Below are 11672 nucleotides of genomic sequence, written 5' to 3' on the forward strand. Positions count from 1 at the left end.
ATGAGATTTAAAGTTATGAAAGTTAGTATTTTTTATAATTTTGAGGACATTTCATATGTCTCAATTATAAGCAATAGGTATACCATATCTTCATACTGCAATAAATTAACAGCGTACACGTTGGAGTTGCGTTGAGATAGAGAAGTGGCTGGTTGTGTCTGAAGTATACCTTAAATTATTCCAGGGTAAGGTAATTAAAAGTATTATTTAAAAAAGTTTAGAAAATCCAAAAGTGCACGGCTCATAATCTCATTTTCTATAAGAAAATTGATTAAAATAAAATACAAAAAAATTTTATAATTATTTAGTAATTCGAAAAAAATACTTTTAAATCTTTCTTGTCATTGTCCACCCAGAAAAGAATAGGTACTGCACATGTATTGTAAACGAACCTTATTTACATAGATATAGATATACAAACGATTAGTAGATTTTTATTTTATTGCTAATTATAAATAAACTACATTGAATTAGACCGTAATCTTCGAAAGGACTTCGTTTCAGATCATACTGAAGCGTATAAAAAAAATAGATTTGATCAGTTAAGTTTTTCGACAGTTATCATGACCACGCCGGTTTTCATACATACACGAAAAGAACAAGATTACACTGGATATCATCCCAGATTATACTTAGTGAAAAAAAATTTTAGATAGTAGCTAGTATAATCCAGATTACAACGAGTATAATCCAGATTACAATGAGTATAATCCAGATATCACCCAATATAATCTGAATTATACTAGCTACTATCTGAAAATTTTTTTCACCACAGATATCACTGAGTATAATCTGGGATAATATCCAGTGTCATCTTGTTCTTTTCGTGTACATTTGACAGCCGGTTGTTCACGGAATAATTTTTTTAATTTATTTAAAAAGCAAAATGTCTGTTGAAAATGTCATAAATGTTGAAACTAGTGTTTTTCCATGACATTTATGTGTAAATATTGTTCTACAAGTGTGATAGAAAATAAATAAAGACAATTTTACTTCAAGAAATCGCTTGATTTTTGTAAGGCGAGTGTAGAGCACAACCTCATTCACTTCGCTTATGAGGCGTGCAAAATTGCCTAAATTTCAGAAAATTTTATTGAAAAAAATTAGTTTCTTATTGCTAGAAATAAATAAATTAAAAAATTAATGTACAAAGATATATATTACGATAATTATATTATATATATTTTTTATTGTACATCAATCTATACACTGTAAATATTATTATAATTATTGTATTAGTTATTACAGCATGACATTTTGAATTTTATTGCAGGTACAATTAACAATATTCAAACGTTCAAATAAAAAAAACTGCAATACAATTTCAACTAAAGTTACATACAACACAATACAAATAATTAGTAATAAATTATAAATGTGTCTTTTAAATTGATTGTCACATATATTGTTGTAAATTACGCTTCAAAGCACATGTTTTTGACATAACTTCAAAACGCATTGCATACTCCAACTTCTTTTTATTTCATATAAACTATATGGCAAATGACAGCTAACATCATATAATATATATTATATAGATACATATTTACATATAGATTATTCTCACTACAGTTTTAAATCTTTTAAATTTAAATACTTCAATAATTTTGCAATAATTTTCCTTTTGATAAAATAATAAATAAAACAACTCAACCATGAACGACAACAAAGCAAAGTATTCGTGATGAAAAACTATTGAATTGAGTATTTTTATCAAACTTTTTTCTTCTTTTCCGGTCAATAGCTTACTTTAACTTTGTTTAAATTTTTTCTCTATTTTATGAAATACAAAGTACACGTGGATCAGATTTATTGTTAGAGTTAGTAATTTTTTTTTCACAATAAAATCATTACAAAAAAATTTATTGAAATAAATTCAATCGAAAAATTTACAAAATTAAAAAAACGGAATTTTTTGAGCAGTATTTTTTCTAAATATCATTTTTATATATACTTTACTTTCATGTACAAATACTAATTGTTCACTTGAAACATATTACTATACATTGATTTATAATTTGTTTTTAAAAATAAATTTTAAAAATGATACATCATAAATTCATTCTCAAAAGAGATTTATATATAATTAATACTAATACTAATAAGTAGTAATTATTTAATGGGACAGAATATAATCACAGAAGTAAAAAAAAATGGTTGTAAAGGTCCACGAGTTTGTAGACAAAATAAATTGACGGTTGAGTGTATATTTTATGTGTACATGTACATACAATATATAAGTTATCTTTATCTATTATTGGATTTTATGGAATCGGTTGTTCTTCCGAGTGGTTACGGTCTCGTGAAGCGATAACGGTAGGGCGTCCAGGCCAACAAGTCTATGAAAAGAATAAATTCTATTGTATTGGCACCAATTGTCTTTCTATTTTATTCACTATTTTTATCATATTATACATATTAGTACTGTTTGTTGTATTTTTATTGCTAATTTGTTCAGCTCTAAGTCATGCAAGAGTGCTAATCTGAACAAAGGTTTACTAGTTTAAAATAGAAATAGGACATTTGTTGTATGTTTAATTAATACTTTTGTACTTATTTTAAGTATATTCATTCTTTGTTTTAGTACTTGAATTCAGAGAAAATGTGCAGTTAGAGTTAAAAAAATATTTTTTCTGCAATATTTTAATGGATCACTTTGAAAAATTTTTAAATTAAATAATTTAAGAAATATTTGTCAATTTTTTTATATGTGTACACTAAAAGGTAAAAAACTACTTGATTTTAAAAAAATCTCTTTTAAATTTCACTTTTATTTCGAGAGATTCAGTTCTGATTCAAATGTAAGTTCAGAAATTTAAATCCTCATGATTTTATTATTTTCTATACTATCAAAAATAAGTTTAAAATTTTTTCAGGATAAATACAAAAAAGTTTATTTTTTGTCAATTTGAATGAAAAAAATTTTTTTTTAACCAGAAGTATAAAATTCTTAATAGAAAACGAAATTTATTTTTAAAACTATTAATACACTTATTTTGTGCTTAATAAATGTTTAATCTTAATTAAAATTTCTTTTATCAATAATTAAAAATCATTTTTAAAATGTTACGAGCTTGAGACAAAATTTTCAAAAAAAAAAAAAAAACGAGAAAATTTTTTGGATCAATAATATTTCTTTTTAATTAAGTTGTTTCTTTTTTTTTAGTGTAACAAGATTTGACACTAGAGACGTGCAATAGGTCTCCGATGATACGATAGATAAACTGTGAGGAAAAAATTGAATAAATTGTACTCATAAATTAACGGAAAAACCAAAAAGAGCGTCAGAGGGTGCAATTGAATTATATCACATTATTTCTAACATTAACAATATAATACAAGAATTTTCGTAAAAAAATAAAAATGTCCCATTTAAATATTAAACAAGTAGTTGCATTAACACTACACGCTAGTTTTCTTTCTATTTAACTCTATTCACTAGAATCAGTGCAGCTATTTTACAATAAAAATTTTTTATGGTAAGCTTAGTTTGAAAAAAATAAGATAAAAATAGGCTTGCAATTAATTAATGCAGTAGTGTATTTCTGTGAATAATTTCATTGTTTGCAGTTGTAAAGATATCGCAATAGTTTTATGGTTGTGGATTTTTTATTATAAAAAATTTGACTTTTAAGTTAAAAGTTTCACCTAAGACTATAAAAAACTTTATGATATCTAGATATTTAAATCTGATTTATGTTAGAATGGTAATAATACTCATGAAAAAATGAAATAAATAACAGCTTATCAAGTTAACTTTAATACCTCCGGGGTATTTTAAATTCTAAGATAAATAAAATACACTCTTAAAATAAGATACAGAGACATTAACTGAAAAAAATTAATCTGCTACAAACTATTTTCAACGATTTAATTTTTATAAATAAAATAATTATTAATTATCGATAATTAAAAGTCAAATTTCCAAAATCAAATTATAAATAATTAAAAATAAAAATTACAGAAATGTTTTTTTCATTCGTGTATGCTCGTGACCTCTGCAGTTTGCCGTAAGACAAAATACTACAAAGAATAATCAACCCTAGTCATATAATTTACAATAAAAAATTGAAAGTAAGAATTTTTCGAAAAGCAAAATGAGTTATTTCAATTTTTACCAAACCAATTATCCAATAAGTATTTTTAATTCAAAAAATTTTTTTCAAATCTTATTCATCAAAATAATCTATTTTTTTTTTCATCCTTTTTTAGTTTGTCATAATTCTTATACGCTTGACAACGATTCAAGATTCTAGAAACGTAACACCTTCCGACAGCTTGAGAAAAATGATCAAAAAAATTCTAACAAATTTTCTCTTGTCTCGGCAATTATTTTTTTCATGAAAAATGAGGACAGTAAAATTGAACATTTTTTTCGTAATATAAAAGCTCATTTTGCCTTTTTATACTTTTTTTTTACGTATATCGTCTATTTTGCCTACATTAAATCAAAATCTACATAATTCTAGAAAAGGATCATCAATAAAGATTATTTTAATTGCCAATCGTTAGTTAATTGTCAATTGATACAAAAAAATACAGGGGATATTCATATACATCTAATATTGATAGTAATAATAATAATAATATTAATAACAATAAGAAAGTAAATAGTACTATAGTAAGAAAAGTATGTTAATATCAGTAAAGTAGAATTTTTAATGCTTAAATTAATGATATGGACAAATTTTGATAGCGATTGATGTTTAATGCTACTAAGATCTATACAATACAGAAGTGAATAATAAAGATGGACAGCATGTTGGCAGTTGCATGTATTGCTGGGCAGTTAATATATAAAATGCTTCGTGACATATGTTAATTTGTTAGATTGTTTTTCTAGCGTTTTGGACAAGTTAAGTTAGCTTACTTTAACTTAATTAATTAATAACAAACTATCAATAGTGATTAATAAAATTTATTTGAAATCAGTCTCTACGATTTTACCATTGTTGATGAAGCATGGGCAGAGGGTGTTCAGAATCCGATTGCAGAAGCCACGGGCACGGTTGTTCCAGCCGCTGATGACATCGCCACCCTTCAATCTACTGCCTGCGTAACACATGCATTATTCCACTTTGTTATTGAACGCGTTAGCTTTAACTACGGGTCTTAATTAGCCATTAATTTGTTTACTGACAGCGAGACATAACTCTATTGATTAACTTTAATTAATCGTCACTATTTAAAAGCGAAACGATTTTGTTTGATTGAAAAAAGCTGCTAAGGTTTTATGAAGTTAGATTAAAAAAAAAAAAAAAAAAAAGAATTTTAATGAATTAGAAATAAAATAAAATTGATGATTTTTAAAAACAGTTATCTAGTTCGTTACTACTCACTAAACAACGGGAGACATTTAGTTTAAATTCAATAATTATAAGTAAATCGATGGGGTTAATTGAATTTTTTTTTATCAGAGTGTTACTCAATGTCAATTTACCTTCACTTGTTCCATCACCCTGAAACAAACAGAGACGATTATTATGCATGTGTATGCTGTGCGTTGTGTTGGTTATTTGGATTGGCTCAGTTGCACTTGTGAATATAGAGAAGTAATCAGATCACACAGAAATTGAGAGCTTCTAGTTTCACTATCGAGGACGTAACTCTATTTATTTTTTACTTAAATTGATACTTTTTATGAGATAGAGATGGTTGATAGAATACAAACAAAATAAAAAAAATATTTTTAGAAATTTTAAAAAAACATTTTTTTTTTGCTCTGAAAATATATTGAGAGCACACTGGCTAGAGGAAAAATCAAAATATTGAATAGTCATGAGTTATTTTACATATTCGATAACATTGTTACTTGATTTTTATTTCGTATGGAGTAACTTCATACGCGATTTTATCAAAATTGTATTTTTAAAATATTCTATACAATTTTATTATTTTAAAGTTTTATTTTTGTGAATATGTCAGAGATAGAAAGCTATTTTTTTTTTAAATCAATAGAAAAAAGTGACAAAAAAATTGTTCCTGCACTCCTAAAAAAGTTCAAATAAAATGATGTTAGAACTTCAAAATACGATTATTTTATCATATATAAAAAATTTCTAGGAAATGACACTTTTTGAGTCGTTTAAAGCGATTTTAAATTATACTATCTTGATATTAGAAATTGACAAGTTTGAAGTGATGTCACGCGCGTAATATTGTGGTGCCTTTTTAAAAAGGCTGAGTCTGTGTCATACGAACGGAAAATTGAGTTACTGTTTTTATATACTTTTATAAAAAAATTATCCCAAATACAAAAAAATTGTGAAAAAAAAAATGTTTACAATGGTTCGAATTTTTTAATAAAATTTTGTATAAATTGACAATATCGATAATTAAGTTAATAAAATGCCATTGTACTCTATAGGAACCCAACTTGTTTACTAAGGACCCTATGGATTCCGTTATTTTGTCAATATTACCGAAGATAAAAAGCTATTTTTACTCACAAACCCCCTCGTTTTACTCGTTATATATTTACTACAAATAAAGTTAGTATTCAATAGGGTTTTATCCTACTGGGAATTGAAGCTTAGGGAAGAAAATCAGGCCAATTCAACAAGTCTTTTGTGAGACATCTGATTTACATTAAAACTACTGTTCAGATTAATCAACAATAACTCGATTTTATATCACTTTTTAAATTACAATTATATGGGGCAAGATGGTCGATCTTTACAAGCATCGAATGTTATAATTGTAAGCTACCTTTGAAGTGTTTTTCTGTTTAATAGTAGCCTGTTATCAGACAAAATTAGATAAAATATATGTGATTTTTCATATAAAAATTCTTTTTAAAAAAAATATTAAAATTATAATTATAATTAGCTTTGCTTTGAGATCCTTGAAATCAAATAATTAATTAAAGTTGAGAGGATATAGGATCAATAAAGCGCAAAGAAACTTTATTATTTAGCGACGTTTCGTGGACTTTATTTGCACTCTCTCAGGTTATCATAATATACATCTCAACATCTTCAACCTAATATTACATTTCTTGTCACAATTCATACTATGTCGATCAAGATAATTTGTCACGATTTGATTAATTTAAATGAGCACAAATTAGCTAACAACAGAAATAAATAATTCTGTTGACAACTCCAATAGTCTCATGTCCGTCATCCCATCCACATCGTTTTATTAAGATCCTACATCCTCTTAACTTTGAATAATTATATTGTTTTTCGTATAAAATAAACTATCTTTGCTTTCCGTACACAAAAAAAATAATTTATTGCTCCAAAAAAATTTACCCACAAGTCAAGAATTTTTTCTTTCTGTATAAAATATTTTTATAATTTTTTATATTCTTCTCCATTTAATGAAAATTTGCTAAAAATATCCTCTCACGGAAATAACAAGATGACATTGGATATCATCCTAGATTATACTGAGTAAAAAAATTTTTTAAATAGTAGCTAGTATAATCCAGATTACAATGAGTATAATCCAGATATCACCCAATATAATCTGAATTATACTAGCTACTATCTGAAAATTTTTTTCACCACAGATATCACTGAGTATAATCTGGGATGATATCCGGTGTCATCTTGTTCTTTCCGTGCATTTAACATAAATGCTAAAAATTTTAGTAAAATAAATGTAACTAAATAAACAATTAGATTACTTTAATTAAATTATACCGTGACACCAAAATTAATTCTGATAATTTAAAGTAATAAATTTCTACCTCGTAATTTTTTAAACAAACTCAAATACTTTATATACATTTTCTTCACTATTATCTTTATTTATGGTTGCAAACATGATAAAATTTATTCGACTAATTTTTTTAAGTTTAATTTCTTTATCATGGCCTCATTAAATTCCCAAGTTCAAGTTTTCTTAATTTATTCAATTAAAATTCTTTTTAAAATCATTAAAAAAAAAAAATGCTAACTCTAAAACAATTTTTTAACAAAAAAATTTTTTAAGAAGGGTTTAATTATGTTAAATTAACCAAGTTGAATCTTATTGACATAAAATAACCTGAAAAAAAAAAAAAAAAAAAAAAAAACCAACCTGACTCTGCAATTTTCTTTTCGAAGCCTCGGTAGCCGCCGTCTCAATAACTTCAGTAATAAATTTAGTGGTTTCTTTCATAAGCTCAGCATCCTCTTTGAAAGCTTCTTTTCTCTCTTCCAAAGTTCCGGACATTAATTTATCTTCATGGCTGACCATTGTTGTCGGGTGAGAAGTCAAAGACATCCCTCACTTAAGCAACAGTAATAATGACAATGAAAATAAAGCCAATATATTATATCAGTATGATGAATTAAACATAAAAGTATTTCCCACTGAATTATTCCTCAATTCAAACTCGACCTTCACATTTTAGAACTTCACTAAACTCTGAAAAAATTAACAAACATTTGAAAACCACTTTTAATATATATTATCATTTCATATAAAAAATAATAAATGAAAAAACAAAACGATTAATTGACAAAAGTATTACAATTTGCAGACAAAGCTTAAGCTACAGGTGGCAAACGTTTGATAAAGCCCGAAAGGGAAAAAAAACTAAATACTTACTCTCGTAAGTAGAAAAACAGAAAAATAAATAACCGTATGACAGTATGTGATAAATTAACGACTGAGACTGAATGTCATGTGGTGAGTAAGTGACTCAAGTGAAAAAAAAAAAAATAAATAAATAAATAACAACAATAATGGCAATAAAACGCTTTCACTTGACGCGTCACATTACGCTCGTTACTTAATTCTTTAATTTATCTATCATGATTCTCGGGAATTTATTTTTACACTCAACTGATGTGCAGAATTCAGTATTTAGTAAAACACCTTTGTGACAAGCGATAAAAATACAAATAATTATCAATAATCGAAAAGCAATAATTTAAAAAATATATTTTCAAATATTTCAACCGCGGAATTTATTTAGTGCGAGTGTTGAGTTGTGATAATGATAAGAATGAGAACAGCTTGATACCGTGCCGGTTTTATTGTTTCGGAGTTTTAGTAGTGATGGTTGATAAAATATAAATATATATAATGATAAATATACAAGTAGTAAGTAGTATATATATATATATATATATATATATATATATATATATATATATATATATATATATATATATATATGAGTTGTTTTACTCTTAGTCGGTGAAACGAACACCCGGCGACCCGGATACCTCGTAATGATCGGCTGGTTCGTGCCTGGTTTGCTCGACTGAATATTTCACCCCCTCTTGCTAAATATTGTCGCGCATGCTTATAAACTTCGCCACTCACTTTTATTTATTTAGATTCCTGGTGGTAGTTGTTTGTTGTTATTGTTATTGTTGATGTTATTAATAATTATTTTCGATTCACAGTACTTACATTTGTCACTATTATCGCGGGGTTTTCTTTGCTGTCCAAAGGGTGATTTATTGAGGTAATTACTCCTCGAGATTAATAGAGCTCGTCAAATTAACACGCATTTCAGCAACAGAGTTCAGTTGAGGTAGAGGGTATACAGTTTATAGTTTAATAGAACATTTATTGTAGGCACTGACCGCAAGTGTTTTATGCACCAGTATGTATCATGCCGGAGTCAATATTTAGTAATTTAACATGCGGTTTTTGTGGTACTTGCTGCCTTGGGGATTGGTCAGTTGATGGGCATATGGATTTTGATGGAGAAATTTAGTTGAATTTTTTATGTTTTTGATTTGATTTATGGAAAAACATTCATCTAGAGAGGTAATTAAGTCACAGGATGCGGGTGGGTTGATGGAAGGAAATTTTTTTTTTAGTTTTGTTTATCTAAATTACCAAAGTCTCGCGAAGAGATTTTTGTGATAGAATGAAAAATATCCAATTTATTCAAAATGATATTATATAATGTTACGTACACAGAAAAAAAAATTTACTTGAATCAAGTAAATAATTTTGAAGAATTTCATCTTCTTGATTTGAGTAGAAAAATTCTTAAACTAAGAAAATTATATTGGTTTAAATAAATTTTACTTGATTCAAGAATTTTTTGTCTTGATTCAAATTAATTTTTTTTTCTGTGTAGCGCTCCGTAATGAAAAATAGAAAAATTACAGTTTCAGATTGTAATTATTACAGATTTTACAAGGATTACATTGTAGAATGCAATATTTATATTGAAAGCTCTGGAAATTAACATTCAAAGTTTGAATTTAGAAAAATGTTATTTCGGCGGGAACACAGCTTTACTCTAGATTACTCAACTCTGCGACATACTGTACTCAACGAAAATAATTGAATAACTTAAAAAAAAAAAAAAAAACTTTACTCAATTCTTTCGCTACTCGATACTAACTTTACTCAGGATTAACTGTATTCAACGATATCTCGACTCAAAAGTACATTACAAGTATATACGCGCTTTTAAAAACCTCTATTCAATTTTTTTTTGTTTAAAGTAAAAGACCTAGTTATTGACACTTACAATTTTAATTTAATTAAAAAAAACAAATCAACTCTAATAAATTAATAAATTTAAATTTTGAATTATAAATTTTAAGAAAATCGGTTTTTTAAAAACATTGAATTTTTTAAAGTAGAATAAAATTGTAAGAGTCAAACAACTAGGCCAGGGTCAATAATAACTAGGTCTTTTACCTTAATAATATTTTATTCGGCGAAAACAAAACCAATGACTTATCAGAACCAAATTCTAAAGTAAAAAAAAAAAAAAAGATCCTTCCACTATAAATAAAAACTAAATTAAACATTTTAAACAATATTTTTATCAGCTTTTATTTTACTACAGACGAAAAATTTCGGAATACTTTAACATAATTAAATACTTTGCAATATAGTTTAAGCATCTTTGGTATTTAAAATCCAATGATTAGGCTGTTGTCTAAAAATTAACATGATTTTCGATCTGGAATACCAAATCTAATAAGTATGGTTTAATTATTCACGTAAGTATGTTAAGCCCTCGGTCTTTGTTATCCGACTACACTTTAAATGATTTATTTTGTTTTTGTTTTGAGTAAACATTATAATTATTTGTTAATATTTAACAGAAAATGTCCCCAAATGATAATTAAAATAAAAATGTATCGATAGGTAGTTTTATTTTAAGATAAATATCTTTTAACTAGGCCCTTATAACTCGCGGGTTCTTTATAGTACATAAAAAATGTGCTTACGATTTAATGTTATTTTTAATGATTTTCTATTAGGAATGCTTTCATTTAAAAAATTTTTTTATTAAGTCTGAAATAAAATTTTTAATACACCTCGTGAAATCTCTTTGGTCATCTATAAGTGTCAAAATAAATAAATAAAAAATATTGCATCAAAAATTTTAAGCTGGTCATCGATCAGAGAAAAATTTTGTTTGTAAATAATTGCCAATCTTTCAAGGAATTAACAAATTTTCACATTTTATTCAACAAAACATTTGCATCTTATTTTATTATAAATATTATTAGATAATAATTTTATGATTATTATGAAATAATTAATTTTATTATGAACTAAAATTTTTTTATACTCCCTTTTAGCATCGGTAAGACGTTAAAGTTATAAAGCTTTTCTTTAATATTGTATGTGGAAAGACAAATAAAATGTATTTGTGATCGCGTGTATTTTTGCTAGAAAAAGTTAAAATTAAAACAATTGTAAGATATTTTTATTCTTATCTCTCGTTCGTTTTTCTGTAAAATAACTCA

General features: G+C 26.0%; 1 protein-coding gene across 3 annotated transcripts; it reads right to left on the bottom strand.

Moving 5' to 3' along the window:
- Positions 1-1156: 1156 nt before the first annotated feature.
- LOC141532564 (uncharacterized) lies at positions 1157-9172 on the bottom strand. 3 transcript variants are annotated; one of them, XM_074250959.1, is made up of 5 exons: positions 9127-9172; positions 8029-8358; positions 5441-5459; positions 4948-5052; positions 1157-2339 (listed from the first exon to the last, which is right to left on the bottom strand). In XM_074250959.1, exons 2-5 carry the CDS (start codon positions 8212-8214, stop codon positions 2293-2295), a joined length of 357 nt encoding a protein of 118 aa, XP_074107060.1. In that variant the 5' UTR covers positions 8215-8358; positions 9127-9172; the 3' UTR covers positions 1157-2292. The 3 variants fall into 3 exon arrangements, with proteins under 3 accessions (XP_074107060.1, XP_074107061.1, XP_074107062.1); XM_074250960.1 differs by lacking the exon at positions 9127-9172 and adding an exon at positions 8542-8976; XM_074250961.1 differs by lacking the exon at positions 4948-5052.
- Between the last annotated feature and the right edge of the window lie 2500 nt (positions 9173-11672).

The sequence above is a fragment of the Cotesia typhae genome, unplaced genomic scaffold (genome assembly GCF_013202065.1).
Source record: "Cotesia typhae breed Kobodo isofemale line unplaced genomic scaffold, CoteBio_Ctyphae contig_65, whole genome shotgun sequence".
In the NCBI taxonomy this organism is placed as follows: domain Eukaryota; kingdom Metazoa; phylum Arthropoda; class Insecta; order Hymenoptera; family Braconidae; genus Cotesia; species Cotesia typhae.